This window comes from Equus quagga, chromosome 6, assembly GCF_021613505.1.
Source record: "Equus quagga isolate Etosha38 chromosome 6, UCLA_HA_Equagga_1.0, whole genome shotgun sequence".
In the NCBI taxonomy this organism is placed as follows: domain Eukaryota; kingdom Metazoa; phylum Chordata; class Mammalia; order Perissodactyla; family Equidae; genus Equus; species Equus quagga.
In genome coordinates this window covers 116,436,163-116,460,577 of record NC_060272.1, presented here as the reverse complement: position 1 = coordinate 116,460,577, position 24,415 = coordinate 116,436,163, and the positions used below count along the sequence as shown (strand labels likewise).

The 24,415-nt window shown below is 36.0% G+C and overlaps 1 protein-coding gene across 4 annotated transcripts in view; it reads right to left on the bottom strand.

Moving 5' to 3' along the window:
- Positions 1 to 24,415, bottom strand: part of CCDC171 (coiled-coil domain containing 171) — a 294,411-nt gene that overhangs the window by 137,934 nt on the left and 132,062 nt on the right. For all 4 annotated transcript variants that reach the window (XM_046663625.1, XM_046663624.1, XM_046663626.1 and 1 more), the window contains 2 exons: positions 14,815 to 15,319; positions 13,922 to 14,038 (listed from right to left, as the gene is read on the bottom strand). In XM_046663625.1, coding sequence (XP_046519581.1) covers positions 13,922 to 14,038; positions 14,815 to 15,319 — 622 coding nt within the window. The remainder of the gene's footprint in view (positions 1 to 13,921; positions 14,039 to 14,814; positions 15,320 to 24,415) is intronic.

Here is a 24,415-nt window from a genome sequence, read left to right as displayed (position 1 = left end):
ATTCATAAAGAATTATTTCAACCATTAGTTCTAAACCTGTGGACTACAGATCTTGGGCAGCGGGGAGGGGAGGCTGAAAAGTTATTATGAGAGTTCCACCATTTTTAACTGAAGTAATTATTGCCATTTGGTCTTTATTTAGCCTTAAAAATATATACAGCATGAATGCAGCCAGCCTGGTGGTGTAGTGGTTAAGTTCACACACTCCGCTTCGGCGGCCCAGGGTTTGCCGGCTCAGATCGCAGGTGTGGACTTAGCACCACTCATCAAGCCATGAAGTGGCGGCACCCCACATATAAAATAGAGGAAGATAGGCACAGATCTTAGCTCAGGGTCAATCTTCCTCAGCAAAAAGAGGAGGATTGGAGGCTGATGTTAGCTCAGGGCTAATCTTCCTCAAAAAAAAAAATATATATATATATATACAGCATGAATAATATATGCTCATGATGTTGTGAGGATTTAAATTAAAACTTCTTTAAAGCATTACAGAAGTCAATTGCTACTAAAAATAACAACTATATGTGCAGAGAGAGCAGTCCACAATATATTTTCTTACTAAAATGGAGTCCTGACTCTCAGAAAGATTGAGAAACACTCCTTTAATGAAAAAAGAGAATGGTGAGTAATTATTTAATTAATATATGTAAATATGTAATCATTCAATTTAATAATGTTAGTTATGAGTATAATAATAATCAGCAGTAATAATAATGAGTAATGTTAATAATAATGTTAAAAATGTTAATCATGCATAATGTTAACTGCATTAAATTCTGACTCAATTCTGTACACTTGGAAACATTTTGTTGTCCTTGACATCTCCATCTCCCTTGTCATCTTCCCCACATCCTGTCGTTAATGCTTCCCCAATCTACCCAGTTTTCTCTGTGACCATGGCCTTATCTCACTTATATTCTTGAAAGAGTCTCCCTACTCTTCTCCAGTCTTGCTCCTCTTCAATCCATCCTCCACTGTAGATAAAGTGACTTCTAAAACACCAATAGGATCTTGTCACAACCCCTGCTTTGAAGCCTCAATGAGCCTCTTCAGATTTAGGAACAAATCTCCAACTCCTTAAAACACAGCTCATAAGGCCATACATGGTCTGATCCTTGATTACTTTTCCAGGAACATCTTTCACTATTATCTCTTTTACATGCAACTCCTTTCAAGTGACCTCAACACATCACAATCTTAAAGCATTCCTCTGAGCAAAAATATTGCTTGTGTCTCCAAACAGTTAATAATTCGGAAAGAGTGAAAATGGATATCAGTTTCAACCCTGATAGCCAATCATTATGACAAGATTCAAAGCAGTGTTCTATCTAAAATAAATTTCAGGGGTCAGCTGGTGGCGCAGTGGTTAAGTGTGCACGTTCTGCTTCTCAGTGGCCCGGGGTTCACCGGTTGAGATCCCAGTTGCGGACATGGCACTGCTTGCCACACCATGCTGTGGTAGGCATCCCACATATAAAGTAGAGGAAGATGGGCATGGATGTTAGCTCAGGGCCAGTCTTCCTCAGTGAAAAGAGGAGGATTGGCAGCAGTTAGCTCAGGGCTAATCTTCCTCAAAAAAGAAAAAAGTTTTAAATGAAAACAGCCCAAAATACTATTTAAAAAAAGTAATGAGAGAATTCGTCTAGCCATATTTGTTTTTAAAGATTGGCCCTGAGCTAACGTCTGTTGCGAACCTTCTTTTTTTTTTTCTTCTCCCTAAAGCCCCCCAGTACATAGTTGTATATTCTAGTTGTAGGTCCTGCTAGTTCTGCTATGTGGGATGCCACCTCAGTGTATTTCGATGAGCAGTCCCAGGTCCGCACCCAGGATCCAAACCAGCGAAACCCTGGGCTGCCAAAGCGGAGCGCACGAACTTAACCACTTGGCCACGGGACTGGCCCCTGTTTAACCATATTTAAAACATCAAGATATACTCATGAAAGAACAGTATGATACCGGAATTAGAAGAGACTGGGAGACTAATGGAATAGACTAGAGAGACAGGAAATAGATCCAAGTACTTATAATAATTTAATATAAATGAAATGGCATATCTTAATTCAGGAGGGAAAAGATGGATGACTAAATTAAAAAGTATTGGGACTAGCTGCTCATTGGACACAAATAAATCTTAATTATTTCCTCACTACTTACACTAAAAATAATTCCAGATAAATCCAAAATTTAAAGTAAAAATTGAAAATACTAGATCAAAATACGAGCAATACAACCCGAGGTAAGGCTAGCCTTTGTAAGTGAATCACCAAAAGAAAAATCATAAAGTGAATGATTAATAATTTTAATCATATAAAACTTAAAATACATGAAATTTAACTACAAACTGGAAAAGTTATTTACATTATATATGACAAGGTGTTAATAAGTGTGATAGACAAGGAGTTCCTATAATTCTATAAAAAACAAACCTAACTCCACATATATGAACATAATGAGATAATTTGTAAGAGAATATGGACAGATACAGAACAAATGAAAACAAATGCAACCTAACCATCAAAAGTGCAAATAACAATACAGTTTCTTTTGCCTTTCAAATTGATAAAGATGAAAAAGACTGTCAAAACTTTGTGTGCCAAAGGCATTACGAGGAAACCAGAACACTCAATACAATCCCTGGGAATGGAATGTAAAGTCTTTTATGAAAGACAGACTTGGCAATACTGTCCAAATGCAAAATACGCAAATTCATTTCTCAGGAATTTAGCCAGGAAAATAATTGTAGAAGTGTGAACTGATTTTATGCACAAACATGTTAATTACAGCATAATTTACTACAGTATTGTTTAAAATAGTGAAAAAATAAGAAAAAACACTAACATCATCAATAGGGAATTCACGGAATAAACTATGATACATATACACAATGGAATATAGTGTGTGACCAAATACAATTAATGATATACCCCTACTTTATTGACATGGAAAGACATTTATTAGCCACTGAGTAGAAAAAAATTACAATGAGGCATGACTGTATGATTTCCTCATGTAAAACTGTGTGTTTGTGTGTTCACATGTGTACACATGTATGAGAGATTTGTAGAAATCATCAAAGTGTTAAGAATGATTGGGGATGGCCCTTTGGGTGATTTTTATTTCTTCTATGAAGGTTTCTGTAGTGTGTGAAGTTTTTACACCAAGCATAGGCACTTTTTTTCTTTTTTTTGCTGAGGAAGATCAGCCCTGAGCTAACATGAGTGCCCATCTCCCTCTATTTTGTATATGGGACGCCACCACAGCATGGTTTGATGAGCAGTGCATAGGTTCATGCCCAGGATCCAAATCTGCAAACCCTGGGCACCCCCAAGCACAGGCACTTTTACAGAAATAACAAAAGTATTTTTACAAAGCACTGTGCATGGCCTTCCTCATTCAATCATTAAACAGCCAGTCATAGAGGAGCTCCTATGTATAAAGGCACTGTGGAGGCAATGGGGATAGGGAACCTGTAACACTGATTAAGAATCAATAGCTCTTCTTTCTACCAGTATTATTTATAAATAATACTATAGATATAAATGCCCAATAGTAAGACTATCCAAAAACGTATCTTGACTTAGACGAATAACATTTGGGGGAAAGATTATCTAAAAGTAGAGTTCTTGATCATTTTTGTCCTGTAGACACCTTTGGTAGTCTGGTGGAACCTACGGATCTCCTTTGCAGAATAATACCTTTAAATGCATAAATCAAAATATGTAGGATTACAAAGGAACCAAATTTTATTTAAACACAGTTATCAAACTGTTTTGTTTGATTAGTAATGTGTCAAATGTAAGACAATATATTTAAAATATAGACTAAAGTTAATTTTCTTTAAAGACATAGTTGTCTTTAAAGATAATTTTAAAGAAAGCAAAAGCTGTTGCTTGGCCAAACCAAGAACATTGAACTATGAGGTGATCTTTAAGAAGGCATCATTGGGGCCAGCCTGGTGGTGGAGTGGTTCAGTTCACATGCTCTGCCTTGGTAGCCTGGGGTTCCTGGGTTCAGATCCCAGGCGCAGACCTACATACCGCTCATCAAGTCATGCTGTGGCACTGTCCCACATACAAAATAGAGAAAGATTGCCACAGATGTTAGCTCAGGGACAATCTTCCTCAAGCAAAAAGAAGAAGACTGGTAACAGATGTTAGCTCAGGCCCAATCTTCTTCACCAAAACAAAAAGGCATCATATATGCCATGCTCATCTTGGCCATCAAATTGGGTTTTTTTTAATATTCAAAAGTGATGAAAATCCCCATTCACAAATAGATACTGCTGCAATGTAATTAAACCTTCTACAGTTCCCTTTCAAGGTAGAGGTAGGCTCTCTCAAAAAATACCAGAATTCTCCGAGGCCTTTAAATTCAAAATCTATCGTGGTAACTTTTTTCTCCTAAAGTTAGTGAGATCTTTTGCTAGGTCAACACATTCAATACAATTTACATCAGAAAGAAAAACGACAGTTGTACGGTGATGGATATAAACCAGACTTCTGGTGGTAAATATGACATAGTCTAGAAAGGAGTCAAAATATAATAATGTAAACCTGAAATTTATATAATGTTATAAACCAACGTTATCTTAATTAAAAAAAAGAAAAAGGATTGTGAATCTATGGTTCAAATTTGATGCTACAAAGATAGAAGGAACTTTAGTAACTCTTTTGAAAGAGTTATGAAGTGTTTCCAGGTGCTTGAAGGTTGCTCTTTCAAAGAAATAACAGAAAATGTGGCATTTAGGGGAGACTGGAGAGCAACACAGATGTGAAGAACATAGACGCCCACTACTAGGTGCAAAGTTGTCCTGATTCTTGGCCAGCTACTTCACATCAGCATCCGAGTGCACACAGAAGACTGTGATTACACGCCATGTATGTGACAGGTCCCGTGATTAGTGATTAGTAAAGATGAGCATAAACTTTATCTGAAGACAGCTGCAACAACTGTATTCCAATATGAAAATATCCGTGATTTCTATCGGTAACAAACTCACTATGCTGGCAATATTATCACGATCTGTCACCACCACCCCAGGTTAAGAGACCCCTTATCTAAGGAACATATTTCATTGTTAGTGCCGTCCAGTCGATTCCGACCTTTAGCGACCCTGTGTACAGCAGAGCAGAACCCTGCCTGGTCTTTGTGTGCTCCTCTCACCTTCCAGCGCTGTATCAGACAACGCTCCTCTGCTATTCACAGGGTTTTCATGGCCAGCTTTTTCAGAAGTGGGTGGCCAGCTCCTTCTTCCTAGTCTGTCTTAGTCTGGAAGCTCCACTGAAACGTATCCACCATGGGTGGCCCCGCTGGTATTTGAAATACTGGTGGCATAGCTTTCAGCATCACAGCAACATGCAGCTGCAACAGTGTGACAAGTGACAGATGGGACATATAGTTCCCTGACCAAAAACGAAGCCGGCTGCAGCAGTGAGAGTGCCAAATCTTAACCACCAGACCACCATGGCCGACTAAGGAATATACTAGTCAATCATAAACCTATAACCTTGAGCCTCTGCCCTGAGTCAACTTAAATAATAAGAAAGCTGCACCCCTGGACTACTCAGAGGACTATAATATAATATTATGCTGTCAGTTCTTACTGAAGATGAATATAAGTAACACTGACAAGAAAAAACTTCTGCATCTTCTATGAAGTAGCTTTTAAAGACAGAAACTGTGATGTTATTCAGTATTTCTAATATGATAATCCATGTAATAAATTCCTCTTAAGGTTTAGTAGCAAAAAATAGTTTGTTCCATATGTTTGGAGAAATAAGAAAGCATCTCACATCTGGGGAAAAACAAGCAGCTCAGTTTAGCTAAATTGCGGGTTTACTGATGAGAGCAGTGGGAAGTGAGACCGTACAAACAGATGAGAATCAGATCCAGAAGAGGCTTGTAGGCCCAACTAAAGAGTAAGAAATGGAGACCAATACTGCTGCTGATTCTGAGGACAAAGATAGGTGACAGACCAAGCACTGCTCACATGCAATCACTCATTTAACCCTCACAACAGCCAATGAAATGGTACTATTATTACAGTTATTTAACATAAATGAGAAAAAGCGAAGAATGAAAAATGGTATATAGAATGACCCAGTCATATTGAAATACATACAGAACAACTGGAAATAAGGACACATAAAGATTAATCATACTCTCGGATAGGGAGATTACAAGAGAGAGCCTATAGCCATATTAAAGAAATACCTGTTAAGCTATAATTTTTTTCTGGAACAAAGTGGGAGTGCAAAAATATTTCTAAGTACACATATAACATTTTAGTATAGATTTGAGGGGGAATGTTTTCTTTTGTTCTTTTACAAAAGCCTGAAAATGTAATTATATTGCTTTGTTAGTATCTGGATATTCAACGAGACCTTCTAAGAAAAGGTTTCAGGCTCTTAGAGTTTCCTAAAAACCACATACAAATTGCAAAGTATGTTAAAGCCTCATCTATGTTTCTTAAAATAATTTTGATTTTGTACATTATTTTAATAAATAATTAACATTATTAACAAATATTCTATAAAAGTTGTGACACTGGAATTTTTAGTCATGAACACTGCCAAGGATAAATTATCTACTCAAAAATTTTTCTTAAAAATTATGATAGGGAAAAAATGTTAATTTAAAAACCAAAACATCTGTTCACTGTAAAGTACTTTCAACTCTTCTTTATGCTTAAAAATTCTCATAATAAAATGTCTGAAAAATATGGGAAAATGCAAAATTAATAATAATAAAAAAGAATATCACAAAATAAAAGAAAATTGAATAAGTTAAATGTGGTTCCTCAAAACAGACACTCGTAGCTGAAGTACCAGGAATGATAGATGGTCAGATTGTACTTGTTTCAGTTTCAGATATGAGTGAAACTATGTAAATAACAAAATCCTCTAAGTGACTTCTTCTCAAACTTTACCATGCACATAAATCATCTTGTTAAAATGCAGATTGTGACTGGGGAGCTCCAGAGTACAGTCTGAGATTACGCATTTCTAACACATTCCCGGTAAACGCTGATGCTGCTGGTCCACAGACCACACTTGGAGTAGCAAGGCTCTTTTTATTACTTGTTAGGATTCAATAAAGTCTTAAAGTTTCTAAATATATACCAATAACAACTTATTAATACAAATATCTTTACTTACTGCTTTGAACTTAAGTATGAAATCCCAATGCTATGCTGAATACAACCCAGATTTCTGAATTTTGCCTAAGAGTTGCAATGACCTTTAGAAAGTTAACTCAAAGTATACAATGAAAGAAGGTTCTGCACAGTACTAGCAGGGGCATGTATATTTGGGTCATCTATCTTCTAGATGATTAAGCTTCAATTATAATTGAAATATGTAACAAAATGTATGAACATTCTACCAATACCCATGTACTCCTGAATTTGTTCAGAGATATTTCAAAGCAAATCAGCACATTTGTTTCTATCTTGAGAAATTCAATCTGGACCAGTCATATGAAAATGTTCAGCTATCTAAAGTGTTCTTTAGTCCATTCCCATAATGATTGATATCCCAGTGCTTCAGTGGAAGTAACATTCTCCCCTGTTTGAGGTAAATGATCTCTTGCAGGCACACCATTTGGATACCTGGAAGAGGTCATTTATCTCAAGTGGGCAAACTCTTTAATGAAAGCAAGAAGGTTGCCACCTGTCCAGTGTTTACAGAGGCAACATGGAAACTGGACTCTTTGCCCACTGCCTATAAAGACATCGTCAAAGTTTAAGAAGGTAGCAAGGGCAACCACCTTCAGCACTTTCTGAGCACTGAATTCCAGTTACCTTTACTGAACTTCCAGTTTCATGAAAAGGTATAAAGTAACATACTAGTCCCATTGAAAAATCAGTGCACAAAAGGGAGACAAAACAGACATTTATTGGACAATTACATATACAAGGGACCTGGCTAAGCAAGTTACATTTACTCCTAATAACCATATGAGCTAGAAACTTTTCCTAGTTAAATTTTACAGATGAAGATATTGAGGCTGAAAGGAATTGAGTAATTTTCCCACTGTCACACACAGAGTAAACAATGAAACCCAGATTCAAACCTAGAGTCCAGGTTCTTAATCCACACTCCACTATGTATCCAACATGTTTAATTTTCTCTCCTAGACAATTTTTAAATTTCTCTCTTAGATAGTTAGTAGTAGGTGTATAATTCAGAACTTACTCTAAAAAGATAAGAACGTAATTTTTAAAAACAGTAATTTACTTTTTTTTTACCTTAGAACAAAGATAATATGAGAAGCAATACAGTTATTATTTAATATAGTAGAAACTACTACTTGGTATTGGCATACATGTACCAGTTTTCCCCGGGGTTAAAAGGAAGAAAGTAACAGTGATGCCATCAATATGTGGTCCTGACATGTAAAATGGTTTAAATTTCAGCAAGTTCTTCAAAAAGGAAGAGAAAGATAGAAAGAAGGAACAAAAAAGAAAAAGTATAATTCTAAGAAATATCTTCTTTCATTTCAGAATTTTCAGATTATGTCCTAAAAAAGACTTTCCCAAGATTTTGCTATTTCAATTTTCCACTCAGCTGAAAAAATTAAGATACTGCTCATAATATTAGATGATTCCAGAGACAATGAGTCAATTACAAATCAAAGCTGAAGTGATATTCCTGATACCTGTCCTATGATGAAAACATCCTATGGTGAATTGGTTAAATAAATTACAGAACGCCCAACTGATAAATATTACCCAGACATTACATATACTCTCTAGAAATGGAGAAAAATCCTAAAAAACAATGACTTTTTAAACTGAAGCCATGATTGTGTATCATAGGCGAGCACAGCACCACTTCTGCGATACTCTTGCCAAGAAAAGCATAAACTGAATCTAATCATGAAGGAACATCAAACAAATCAAAATTGAGGTATTTTCTACAAATAATTGGCCTGTAATCTTCATGGTCATGATGGTGAAGGAAAGACTGAGGAGCTCTTCCATAATGAAGAAGACTAAAGAAACATGACTAAACGCAACACGTAATTCTAAACCAGATCCTTTTGCTCAAAAAGACATGGTCAGGACAACTAGAGAAAGTCAAATGGGGTCTGACTGGTAGTAATGAATCAATGCTGGTTGCCTGATGTTGAGCATTGTGTTCCAGTTATGCAGAAGAATGTCTTTGTTTCAAATACACACTAAAATACAAGGGAGTTAATAGAGCATCACGTCAGCAACTTGCTCTCAAATCATTCAGCAAAAGAACAGTTTTCTGTTTATACTTGCAACTTTTCTATAAGTTGGGGTTATTTCAAAACATTTTTAAATGAAAACATAAAACAGTGTGTGGCGTATGATATCATTTATATCATGTTAGTCTGTTAGTGGATGGATGAGTCGGTGGCAAGAAGGAAAGAAGGAAGGAAGCGAAAGGTAGGGGAATGGATAGAAAGAGAGAAAGAGGGATAAAATAGTTTGGAAGAGCATATACAAATGTTAATAGTAACTCTTCCTATATGATGGGAAAATATTTTTGTTTTTGTTATTATTGTTCTCCGATTTTTTTTCAAGTTTTCTGAATTGACCAGTTTTCTTTTATAATGGAGGCAATAGAGGTGGAGGAAATTTGTTTCTAAAAAAATGTATCCTCTCTATCGCAGACATCATTGATTAGCTGATTCATTCCATCCACAAACTCTTCCTTCTCTTTTGCTAACTTCCAGCTGGCCAGCTAGGGATAAACATGTGATCCATCCAGGCCCATGAAACAAGAGCAGAAGCCTGCGGAGAGGGGGCCAGAGCTCTTGCCTTCCGGATAAAAAGGGATATATTTAGCAGCCAAGTGCCTTCACATTTTTAAAAGCTTTCTTGAGACATAATCCACATAAAATTTACTCATTTAAAGAGTAAAATCAATGATTTTTAATGTATTCATAGAGTCACACAACAATCCTAACCATATTCATTAGCAGTCACTTTCCATAATCCCAAGCCCCTCCCCAGCTTTAGGCAACCTCTAATCTACTTTCTGTCTCTAGATTTGCCTAATCTGGATATTTCAAATAAGTGGAATCACAAGATAGGTGATCTTTTGTGACTAGCTTCTTTAACTTGGCAGAATGTTTTCAAGGTTCATCCACGTTGTAGCATGTATCAGTGCTTCATCCCTTTTTATGACTCAGTAATGTTCTATTGTTTAGATATCTATCCATTCATCAGTTGATGGACATTTGGGTTTGTTTCTACTTTTTGGCTATTATGCATAATGCTGCAATGAACATTCACGTGCAAGTTTTGGTACTTATGTATGCTTTCATCTCTCTTGGATATATACTTAGGAGGAGAATTACTGGAACATATGATGACTGTATGTTTAATATTTTGAGGAACCACCAGACTGTTCTGCAAAGCATCTACGTCATTCTTCACTCCTGCCAGCAAGGTATGAATGCCTTCACATTTTGTCCTTCCCTTTGCCTTCCTGCCCAAACACAATCCTGATGCCTGAAAGTACAGATGCCAGCTCAAAACTAAGGCACACAAACACGAAGATTCTGAGGATGACTGAGCAGAAAGACACAGCCTGGATTTCTACCTACCTCCAAACTTCCTATTATTTGGGAGGAAAAAACTCTATACAATTAAGCTACTTTAAGTGGGGTCTTCTGTTAGTTACAAAGAAAGCAGACCTGTGATGGCCCCAAACATACATCATTGTATTGAGAGAAAGAAATTTCTTCTTGATCTTTATATACTAATTTATAACAAAACTACATTTTAAAAAAGTTAGAGTTGTATGTGATGTGTAAATTGTCTTGAAATTTTGAGATAAACGAATGTATTTTCATTTGGTTTACTCAATTTTTATGAAATTTCTTTGTTACTATTCAGCTAGTGTAATTAATCTTAATAATGACCAATATTTGAACTAAGTAAGCAAACTAGTAAACAAGACTATGCTAAGCACTTTACAAATTAACTCATTTAGTCCTCTCAACAACTCTGAGGTAGGTAATACTTCTATTCCCCTTTTACAAATAAAGAAACTGAGGCACAGAGAGTTTAAACTTCTTGCCCATGTCACATGGCTAGTGTCAGAACCAGCATTCAGTCAGGCAGAATCTCTGCCTGACCCTACAGTGTGTCGCCTCCACTGTACACCACTTTAGCAACTTTACAACAGGAAATTAATCATTAGTAGTCCAAAAATGTATACAGGTAGATGTGTGTGCCTGTGTGTCTTCACTAATGTTATACACTACTTTCATGGCGAGATGGACAGTAACTGAACAAAAATTTTTTTAGCACCCACTATATGCCAGATATTGCACAAAATATTCAATAAGTGTTATCTCATTAAATCCTCCTAACCACCAGGAAGATAATGCCATCTTCATTTACAGGCAAAGAGTCTGAGGCCCAGTAAAATTAAATAAATTGCTCAATTTCACACAACTTTTGTAACTAGCAAAGCTGGATACAAAATCAAATCTGCTTTGTTCAAAGCTAATGCTCTTTCTGCTATACCATAATGCTTGCCTATTTAGATTATTCATACACTTAAGTTATAAACTTAACATGACTACATAAGCTGTTATGGCTTTATATTTATTACGCTCATTATTATCTGTTGATAACCACTCATATACTTTAACTGTCTGAAAACATTTTCCCATCTTTTCAGCTAAAATATCTGAAACTTCTTCTTCTAGGATACACTTTAAAATGAAAACACATTGCCCGGAAAAGATAGTATATTAACCCTTCATCACGTTTTGAAAGAATTATTCTATAAGCCCAGCTAGTCATCTCTGCAGAAGGTCTACGCTGATCATTTCTGTACTAGTGCAATAATACTCAATTATCTGTCCAGACCATATCCTTTCTAATACTCTTCAGGACTTCGATAAATTAATTATTCTTCCCCTCTAAGCAACAATCACTTTTTCTTCCCTAAGTAGTGTTTTTAGCCAACAAAATTTAGAGGCTTCCTAAAAATAAGTTTCCCTGAACTTGCTATTTCCTCACACTACTGGAGGTACAACCAGGTCTAACATTAAAGACAGCTCTGTTCCTGGAGGAAGGCAAGCACTTACAGTCACCACTCTTGGGCTACCTTCTACTTTATAGGTCTTACCTATACATATTTTTATCACAGTCTCAATAATAATTGTGTCAATATTTTAACTTAAATGTGTTGCAAGGAACCACTTTGGGAAAATGTGCTCAGGGGGAATCACTGCCTCGTTTTATAAAACCTCTACAATCTGATCCCATGCCAATGATCCACCATCTCCCACTACTCCCCAATATGTTTATAATAGAAAATACATTTGAGTAATCACTATCTACAAGCCAGGGCTGCTAGGCATGGACTTCCATTCTCATCTCTTTAACGTCCCTTCCTCCCATTCTACACTTATTCCTACCTTTCCATCTCGGCTTAAGCTATGCCCTTCATCTGAATACCATCTCTCCTCTCTAGCGTACTATCATTCTAGGCCCAACTACATCATTAGTTCCTCCCTGAAGCCTTCTCACTTCTCACAAGCCCACACTGAGCTGCACCTTCTATGGTTTTTTACTTTTAAAGCCTGTACTTCCTCATCCAGCCCTTGATTACATTCTGCCTAAAGTTGTTCATGAGTTGTCGTTTTTGTTCTATAACCGTTGTGTGCATTTTCCAGAGGTCCAGATCAAGCCACATATTTTTCTTTTATCTCCTAAAGTATAGATAGCACAATAATAAGGAAAAAAGTATATTAAAGTAATAATAAACAAGATTATAGCTTAAGAAATGAATCTACTTTTAAGTGTCGACGTCCTACAAAGAATATGGCTAACACAAACCATCTGTTCATTAAAATAAATCCAAAACCTTTTATTAAGTTCTTTTAAGAACGTAACAGTTTTGCTTTCAAGTTATAATACCAACATCCTTACAATACATTTATTTAGACTTTTATTTCAGACTCCAAACCCAGTACGTTGAGTTTTTGCCAATACATGAAATATGCACATTGCTTACCAACATCAATGGCCACAACCTAAAAATAATCTTTGAATCATAAGTTTTCTACTATAAGAGGCTAGGTTTAGATATTTGAAATCATAATAAATGATCTATATTTACATGGCAGAGTTGTCTAAAGAATTAAATTACATCCTAATTATTATTTCATTAATGCTTACAATATTTCATTAAGCAGGCAACTATTAAAAAGTCCATTACACTATTTTTACTATTAATATGTCTGAAATAACCATAATTAGTCCAATGACATAGCTTAACCAGTAGGTAACTGTACGTTATTCTTTTAGTGTAGAGAAATTAGTTTTCATTGAACCTTTCACATAAACATATCATGCAATCTGAGCCATGAAAAAATAAACTTGAATTTTAGACCTTTGGAAATCACTGATTATAGGTGGTTCCACATATGGTGGAAAAGAGCAGACCATTCAACTAACTCTATTTGAAATTAATTAGAAAAATTAAAAACACTTCACCAAATGAGAGAGAAAAGTTTTCTACTGGTTCAGTTATTACTTAAACTTCTAAAATTTACAGCCAGAAATAGAAAAAAAAGAAGACTAAAACATCGAAAGAATATTACCAGTATTACTTAAAAAAAAAAAAGCAAACCATGAGCTTTCCACAGGAAAATCAGATCACAAAGGAAAAAAAAAAAATGTGGATACATTAACCAAGAAATGCCACTAAATAATTTCCCCATAAAGACAAAATTACCCATCAAAATTTACATTAATTCTCTACTCATTAAATATCTATTTAACAATCTCTCTGAACCTGAATAAAAGAAAGATGAGAACAAATACATTTTCTTCCTAGATGGTTTATTAGAATTTGTACCATAAAGCATTTCTCGACATTTACTTTTAAATGTATTTGCAAGGACATAAAAGAGAGAATCACACCTGTTTTACTGATAATGTCCTGTAACTCAGCCATGGAAGTGATGATTGCAGCTAGAAGGTCAGAACTGGTGAGCCAGCTGAGCGCTTGCACACAACGTAACTGCTCCTTTTGATGTTCTGCAAAAATGAGGAAAAACCATTATGCAACACTACAAACACTGATGGAAATCCATGTTTCAAATTCAGTGTTTAGCTATTTAAGAAATAGATCAAAATTTGCAGGCAGAGCTTTGCCTGGTGCAGAAAAGTCTACAAGAAATGTTAGATTTGATCAACGTTATTTATTTACGTATATATATAACTGTTAACTGATATTTTAAAAAAAAGAAAAGTTTCTTTAGTTCTACTTATAGTACTTAATAGCCTACTTTTTAAAGTTAAGAATTGAAATCATTGTTTCCTCAGAATAGTCAAGCATTAAAAAAAAACAATTAGCTGGAAAGTTTATATGTGTCTCATTTGCATTCCATTCTTCAATAGATTTTTAACTCTGATCATTTTATACTCATTTATAAAAAGTCAAAATAAATTATACTGCTGATTAATTTTAAATAGGGCAGAATCTCTGGATTGGCTTAATGGAAAAATTACTGTGTAAACTCCACACTTTACTATGAAAAGAGCATTCAAACATAAAGAAAGCTAGACAAACTTGAAATCATACATATTTACTACTCTATATTTTAATTTTTATAATAAAATATCAAAACCTAATTTATACATAAATATACATTTATCCATACACACATACATATCTACATACGTATGGGACTATGTTGCATGATTTGACATCATAAACGATTTTTTAAAATTTTTTCCATAATGGCCAAACATATTCACATTATATGTCACTTATACTCAACTTAGATTTTTAAAAGCACAAATTATCTTACTTGGAAATTTATGCTTGTCTTTGGGCTCTCCTGTACACACTAACATGCCTATGCCTTCTTTGAAACTTTCCAACCATGTAAAAAGAGAGGCACACGATTGGCCCAAAATCCTGAGTCTGTTTGCTGCCAAAATTGCAATAACAGCTTTCCGGAAGACACGTATCAATCCTTTGAATGGTTTTTTCTTCACCTTAGCTTCCTCTTGCTTCTTTTCCTCTACAGATGACAAAGCCTGGGCTAGAGTTCTGACTTCCAACTTGAACAACTCAAAGGTGTTGACCTGCTCTTGGAGAAAATCTCTCTGTGTAGATAAGGCACATGATCGTCTATAGAGAGGATACAAGGCACCAGCCATCAATGCACAAGCCGCCAGCAAGGATGTTTGCTCCCTTTGAGTCTGTGATAACACGTTTTTGAAGTGTGAATTTTCAAGAACCAACTGTTCATGTGACTTTTCAATACGATTCAATTTTTCCATATTTTTTTCAGCAATTTCTTGAAATTTCTATAAAAAGAGAAGTCAAATAATGTATCAGATCATGAAACAAATAAGCATTTTATTAATTCCTCTTTATAGAAAGTAAACAAACTTTTACTGACAACTACTTTTTTCTTCAGAAGATGCATGTTCTAAAACATCCAAAAAATACATGTAATAGAGCGACAGTGGGCCAGCTTGGATCTGAATGTGCACATTGATTTTTAAATCCTGTTACATAGAAGCTTTACATAAAGTAGAACACATAAATTTAAAAGTACTTCATGAATTTCCTGTACCTCATGCATAAACACACACATTAAGAAAAAAATTTCTCCTCTTCCATTCCTTGTAATTTCTCTTCTTCCATTCCTCACCAACTTGTATTTCCACTTTAAACAGAAGTTACACCACCAATAGAGGCTTTCCTATATGTAAAAAGACCTTACTTTTTGCCAAAATAAGCAAAGGGTTAAATCAATGATACAACACACAGCACTTGACTGTCTGAAATTAACTAGACGAGAGGGGACTGACTTTCAGAGCATACACTCTTCTTGGATTTCTTTCTTACTTCCCCCAGACAGAAGGCTGTACAAGGTACAGCTCCAGCAGTGGCAGGAAATACTATTTGTGAGCTGGGCCTCAGCAGCTCTCTGGTCCTTTTTTCCTAATCAAGGCACTTACAGTCCAAAACTTAATTTGAAACACAAAGAAATTTTTACTGCAGACACCATATTTTCATCACTAGAAAACAATCCAGTTCTCCATGAAATCTTATGCCTAATCATTAAGGAACTGCTGAGGCAGAGTAAATTTTAGAAGATAACAAGTTCACTTTCCTTTACTGATTCCTTTATCATTCAATGAACATTTATTGATTACTCACTAAATTCCTTGTGCTAGGAAAATAGACAAGTAAATCAATTATTGTGGTATAAAGCTATGATAGAGGTATGCCAGATTGCCAGAGGTGCACAAAAGGGTGTTTACACAAAATGACGTTGACAGTCTTTTGGAGGGACGTGACAAAGGACAAGTGGGACTGTGGTATGCAGTAGAAAGAATAAAGAAAAAAAACCCTACTCTACCAATAAGAAAACTAGCCAATAGCTACCCTATCATAATTTAATCTAATGTGATTTAACAGCTTCTTTTGGATCTTTATTTAGCCAGGCGAGCTGCCCTGACTTGGTCATGGACCCTTCTTTTTAAAAGCAGGCCAAGGGAGTTCAATTTGAATAAGGGGGTCAGCTGGAGACAGAGAGAAATTGTGTTCTGTATATGTATGGCAAAGTGAAGTGTTGTGTTCATTATGAGAGAATCCTTTTAGGGGCACTAAGGAAAATATTTCTCTTTGTATCATTGGTTCAGACTGTAATCTGTCTTAAATTTAATGTTGATCTTTGAGAGAGGTTTATGGTGAGTCCGTGTCTGATGCAAGAGTGACCCACTGAACAAGAAGAAGAATCAAAGGCATTTCTGAAATTTACATTGGCAGGAAGACTCAAAACTGATCAGACTTGGAGCAAATCATACAAACTCTTGACTACTCTGCAAGATTTGGGTGTCGAAGCCTACCACGGACAATACTGATAGGCAGACGCCAAAAAAAGTCAAAGTTGTATAAATACACTGCTGAGGAAAGTAACTCCTGGCCAAAATCAATCCTAAGGCTAGGGGATGAGGTTTCCCAAAGGTGGACAGTGAGTAGAAGGAGGACTCAGAGGTACAGTCCTGAGTACAAAAGAGTAACAAAGTATTGAAAAGCCACTCTCCGAGGATTCAACTTCTTAAATGCTTTCCCTTGGGCAGGGAAAAAGTATATTTTAGACACAGTTTTAAACGTTTCTATACTATACTTTAATACCCTTTATATACTCCAACTCTCCTCAAGTCTGATCCAGCCATACCTGTGGTAGTACTACGGGAAATAAAGGAATGGAGAAATAAAGGAACTGTGGCTTACCCCTCACCACCTCTCCAGTGGCAGCCAGGCTGTGGCAGCAGCATCCTGTCAACGGGACTGTGTCCCAGAGCTCCACGTGAACACCACTAGCAAAGGAAGCAGAATCCCACCAGGAGCAGCTGAGAGGAGCAAGAAACTCTGAGAAGCACTAGCCAGGCGACTGCTTGGAAGAAACCCTTGGAGAGACCCTTCTAAGGGAGGCCACCTTGAAGAAAAGGGAACACTGACACTTTGGGCATAGCTAGAGAAAGCAGGGAAACTAGCTTGTGGAAAAGTAAGAGCCAGAAAACAGAATAATGTCTTCCAAAGAAGTACAAATAGTTCAGAATACATGAAGAAAAGAGGCGACTGATGGAATTTGAGAAGTAGGTAGATAATAGATGAGTAAGCTAAGGAATTTAAACTTCATCCAGAAAGCTATGAGAAGCCGTAAAATCCTGGAAGAGTCACTAAGCTTTAGTAAATGGACGGGAGAATTGGAAACATTAATAAAGACTGCCAAGAGGAGCAGCAGAGTTGCAAGGAGTCGGGGTAGAATGAGAGGAGTAAAAGGAAATTACAAAGGCTACTTCTATATTCTCTCCAAAATCAATTCCACCAGTTCAATTAAAGGAAAATTATAGAAAATCTAGGATAAAAGAGGCACACTGGTCATAGTTAGGCAGTGGAAATAAAAATGAACCTGATCAGGTTCTAGGTGGCTGCCTATTTACGTATTTACAAATCTCAAAGGCTCAAGCAGAAGTGGATTTTCAACAAAAATTACCTTTTTTGAATAACAAAAAAAAACAGTGAAAAGATATATTTGCTAGTGATATTTTAAGTATTTCAAAGTCATTGGTCAAAATCAAATGGATTGTTGAAGGAGAGCTCAAAGCAAAGTAAGCCCATTACAGAGAAGATTTAATTCTAGCACATGATAGCTCTCAATCTCTTCTACTGCATACAGCTGGTCCACTTCCAAAGACCATCAGGTTAAAGCTAAAGGCATTTTAGAGAGGCAGCCAGAAACAGGCAGGCCTGGGGTAAGGATGAGAGAGTAATCAAAACATGGCTAGAAATGGATAAAAATCTAAAATACATTACAAAAAAAATCCACTTCTCTCTCTGCAGAGAAAACAGGAACACACTGGAATTTTTGAAAAACAGAACTGAGATTCTGGACTTACACAATTAGTGTTCATTTTAGGCTACCTACTAGAAGTAGCAGCGATGTAATAAAGCAATTTTTGAAGATTCTCGTGTCATTTTATGGCTGCCAAATTTTGATCATTTGTAGTAATTATATATTAAAAAGTGCTGATTAATATTAATTATTACCACTAGAGATGATTTCATGAGACTCTTCGTATAATTTGCATTGTAAGAAAGAGAAGCCATTCACAAATTGCGAAAAGAACAAAAATAGGGCTAAGAATACACGTGGAGTCTGTTTATAAACAAAAAAAAAACCTTCAAAGATCGTTTAGTTATCTAACAACCATCTGTTGTCTTAAATCATTCTTGGTTTAAGTAATTATAAACAAGATATCAAGTATCAAGGCTTATTTTTTTAAAATTCAACCAGGCCAATATTCAACTAGATAACTAGGATTAGCAGAGTGGGCTATTTTAATTAAAGATTTAAAACTAATGAAATTAAACATTTAAGTTTTTAAAGCTCTTATTGACAAACAGTAGTTTAACAAAAAAACAAAACCTCACTAATGTTAATACCTAATGAGAGTTTTGTCAATTTCTTAACAATTATATTTCTGCATCCCTGGTATCTCCACTGAAATCCAGAATCACAGATCTGACTGCCCGCTAAGCATCTCCACTTAGATATCTCATAGCCATCTCAAGCTAAAATACCAATCCAATACTGTTGACTTTCCCCTAACCATGTTCAGAATAGTCCTTTTTATATAAGTAGATAGCACCAACATCCAGCCAGTTGTTTCAGTCAAAAACTTTATAGTCAGTCTTAACTCCTCTTTCTTTCACTCTATCCTCTGCATTCCTAAATCAAAGCCATCAGCAAGCACAGTTTGGTTTACCTACAAAATACATCCAGATCCATCTCTACTGCTACCACCCTAGTTCTAGCTATCATCACCACTAGTATTCATGCTGGTGTTGCAATGTTACCTTCATGTCAGATTATATTGCTCCTGCCTAAAACTCACCTATCAATTTCCAATATGCTTATAGTAAAATATCAAAATATATTATATTTTGTATATATTTACATGTGTATGTATTCTTACATAAGGAAGTATCCCTTGATTCTTATTTATTAAGTGTTTTTGTCAGGAATGTGGGTTAGATTTTGTTAAAGGCCTTTTCTGAGAGATAATCAAATTATTTTTATTCTTTTGTTTCTATTAAAATGTCAAAATATAATAATGGATTTCCTAATATTGAACCATCCTTGCATTTCTAGAAGCAAATCTACTTGATCATGATTTATTATTTTCTTAATAAGATGTTAGATTCTGTTAAATGAGACCCATCTTTAGTATTCTTTGTTCTAACTTTAGCAGGTTATGTATCAATATTGTAACAGTATGTAATTCTCAAATGTAAAACTACCTTTGATGTATATAAATGTATATGTGTGCATGTGTGTGTTTGTGCAGATATAGGTAGAGATAGAAAGAGAGACATTCTAAGGTCAGCATCTTAAAAATCAAGAAATACCTAAGGTACTCTTACCAAGTTTAGGAGCAAGGCAAGTACTAGTATTTAACATTGTACTTGTGGTGTTATTAGCCAATGCAGTTAGGCAACAAAAAGCAATTTGAGACATATGAATTGGCAAAGAAGAAGTAAAACTACCTCTATTTGTAACTAAATCTAGAAATCCCAAGAAAACCAATGATATAACTAAATAACTCAAACAGTAAAAAAAGTTCAATTAAGTTAGAGAATATAACATTAACATGCAAAAATCAATAGCCTTTTGTTCTTAGCAGCATTATTGACAATAACCAAAAGTGAAAAAAATACAAATGCCTCTCAGGGGATGAATGGATAAACAAAATGGGTATGTCCATACAATAGAGTATTATTCAGCTATAAAAAGGAATGAAGCACTGACACATGTTACAACATGGATGAACCTTGAAAACAGATACTAAGAGAAAGAATACAGACATAAAAGGCTATATATATATAATTCCACTTATATGAAATGTACACAGTAGGCAAATTTATAGAGTCAGAAAACAGATTTGTGGTTGCCAGAGGCTAGAGGAAAGGAGGAATGGGGAGCTACTGCTTAATGGCTACAGAGATTTTGTCTGGAATAACGAAAAAGTTCTGGAACTAGATAAAATGGTGATGGTTGTACAACACTGTGAATGTACTTAATACCACTTTATTTTACACTTTTTTAAAATGGTAAATTTTATGTAGATTTTATGACAATTTTAAGAATCAAAATTTGTATATATACAAATAAACAACAAAAAATAAGATAATGGAAGAAAAAAGCCCATTTCCAATTCCATAATAAAAAAGTAGCACACTTAGGAATAAATGTAGCCCAAAATGTGCAAAATCTATTTGAGGAAAAGTTTTAAACACAGTTGAAAGAACCAAGAGAACACTTCAAACTTCAATAGGCCAACTTAATATCACAAAGATGTCAATTCTTTCTAAGTAAATTTAAAATGTAATAAAATACCACTAAAAAACAAAAACAAGGTTTTTTTCTGGTGCTAGGCAAGCTGATTTTAACTTTGAAAAAAAAGGAAGCTGATTTATGGCCTCAGTGGAGGATAAGGTCAGCATCATGGCAGAGTGACCTCTCCAAGTAAACTCTTCCCCAAAAGATATAATGAAAAAGACGTACATATTCCAACAGAGGACATCCACACAACACAAAAGACATCTGAGAGACCCGTGCAGCCACACGTAGGAAGGTGGAGGAGCTGCAGCCAAACCCCTGAAGTGGAGGAGCTGGAGCCACCCCCCTGGATCAAGGTAAGAGAATGCTTCTCTTCCTCATGGAAGGACAGTGACCCGGGGATTACACACAGCCACAAGGAGGAAAGCGGGGAGGGAGTGGTGGCCCTCCAAGGGAACACCATAGATCCCTGAAGTTCCTCACAGCCCAGAGAAAAGCCCCTCACAGAGAGGACTAGCTATCACGGGGGTGTCTGCATCAAGCCAACTCCCCAGGAGACCAGATAGCAAGGGCAGAGCGAGAAGCCCCCAAGATCGCACAGGAGAAGAAAGTGCTCCTCTCCCTCCCGCCACAGTGCAGCAACTTGGAGCTGTCCCCTTGGTTCATAGCAGGCTCAGAATATGCAGCCCTTGACCCACACCTAGTGGCGAAAGGTGGAAGTGGCAATCAAATACTACCACAATGCAGAAGCACAAATATACGACCTCCAGCAGTATGAAAAATTATATTAAATCTCCAGACCAGAAGAAAAATGAAAAGTACCCAGAAATTAATCCTGAATACACAGCAATCTATAACCTAAATGACAGAGAATTCAAAATAGCTATCATTTAAAAATGAGTTGAAAGAGGATACAGATAGATAATTCAATGAGTTCAGGAGCTACTTCACAAAAGAGATGAAACTATAAAGAAGAACCAAGCAGAAACATTGGTGATGAAAAACACAATGGCTGAGATAAAGCAGAATATAGATTCCCTGAATGGTAGAGCAGATATCATTGAGGAACAAATCAGAATGATCGAGGACAAAAATTTAGAAATGCTTCAGATGCAGGAGGAGAAAGAACTAAGAAGAAAAAAGAAATGAAGAAAGTCTCTGAGAATTATCCAACTCAATTAGGAAATGCAACATGAGGATTATAGGTATTCAAGAGGGAGAAGAGAAGGAGAATGGAGTAGAAAGCTTGTTCAAAGAAATAATACCGGAGAACTTCCCAAACCTGGGGAAGGAGATGGAAATTCACATGAAGGAGGCCACCAGATCTCCTAATTTTATCACTGCAAAAAGACCTTCTGTAAGACATACAGTAGTGAAGCTGGCAAAAGTCAATGACAAAAAAAAAAAAACTCAGGGCAGCAAGGCAGAAGAAAATAACTTACAAGGGAAACCCTATCAGGCTTTCAGCAGATTTCTCAGCAGAAACCTTACAAGCCAGGAGAGAGTAGAATGATATATTCAAATTTTTGAAAGACAAACACTTTCATCCAAGAATACTCTATCCAGCAAAAGTACCCTTTAGATACAATGGAGAAATAAAAACGTTCCCAGATAAACAAAAGCTAAGGGAGTTCATCGCCACAAGACCAACCCTACAAGAAATCCTCAAGAAGGCCCTCATACTTGAAAAAAAAAAAACGAAGAAAGGGGTTACAAAGACCTGAATAAGGAGATAAAAAAATCAGAAAATTGGAGCTACGCAGCAGAACAGGTTAGCAAATACTTATGTAAAACATTAGAAATAAAGGGAAGGAGGGGTCAGGCCTGTGGCTGAGTGGTTAAGTTTACGCACTCCACTTCAGCGGACCAGGATTTCGCCAGTTTGGATCCTGGGCGCGGACATGGCACCGCTCATCAAGCCATGCTGAGGCAGCATCCCACATGCCACAACTAGAAGGACCCACAACTAAACATATACAACTATGTACCAGGGGGCTTTGGGGAGAAAAAGGAAAAATAAAAAATCTTTAAAAAAAAAAAAAAGAAAGAAAGGGAAGGAGGGAAGGAAAACACCAAAAACAAAGATGATGTTGTCATTTTAACCACAAACTCACAACACAAGATGGAATAAGATGTGACAAAAAGCAATGTAGGAGGGGAAGGGGAAAGAGACTGAATCGGCTTACTGTAAGGAAATAAGAGGTCATCAGAAAACAGACTATCTCATCTACGAGATTTTGCATACAAACCTCATGGTAACCATTAAACAAAAAAGTAATCAGAGTCACAAATAATAAATAAGGAGAAAACTAAGAAATCCAGCCTAAAAAACTACCTAACCAAATTGGTAGTCCAAAATACACAGGACAAGAAACAAAGGAAATGCAGGAGAACTGGAAAACAAATGGTTTTGTCTGTTAAAATGGCAGCATTAAGCCCTCATATATCAATAATCACTCTAAATGTAAATGGACTGACCTCTCCAATAAAAAGACACAGAGTGGCAAGATGGTTTAAAGAACAAGACCCAACAATATGCTGCCTCTAGGAAACACATCTCAGCTCCAACAACAAACACAGACTCAGAGTAAACAGATGGATGACAATACTCCAAGCTAATGGCATACAAAAGAAAGCAAGTGTTGCAATACTTATATCAGACAAAGTAGACTTCAAGATAAGATAGGTAAAGAGAGATGAAGAGGGGCAGTATATAGTTATAAAAGGGACACTCCACCAACAAGACACAACACTTATAAATATCTATGCACCCAACACAGGAGCACCAAAGTACATAAAGCAACTATTAACAAACCTAAAAGGAGATATTAACAACAACACAATAAGAGTAGGGGACCTCAACACTCCACTCACATCAATGGATAGATCATCCAGACAAAAAGTCAACAAGGAAACAGTGGAACTAAATGAAATGCTGGACCAGATGGACTTAATAGACATATATTATTATATATATATATATCTCCACCCAAAAACAACAGAATACACATTCTTCTCAAGTGCACATGGAACATTCTCAAGGATAGACCATATGTTGGGAAACAAGGCAAGCCTCAACAAAATTAAGAAGACTGAAATAATAACGAGCATCTTTTCCAACCACAACGCTATGAAACTAGAAATTAACTACAAGAAAAGAGCTGAGAAAGGGACAAAGATGTGGAGACTAAACAACATGCTACTGAACAACCAATGGATCACTGAAGAAATTAAAGGAGAAATAAAAAAATATCTGGAGACAAATGAAAGTGAAAACATACCATACCAACTCATATGGGAGGCAGCAAAAGCAGTTCTAAGAGAGAAACTCATCACAATACAGGCCCACCTTAACAAACAAGAAAAACCCCACATAAGCAAACTACATTTAACTGAATTAGAAAAAGAAGAACAAAAAAGCCCAAAGTCAGCAGAAGGAGGGAAATAATAAAAATCAGAGCAGAAATAAACACAATTGAAACAAAAAAGACAGTAGAAAGGATCAATGAAACAAAGAGCTGGTTCTTTGAGAAGATAAACA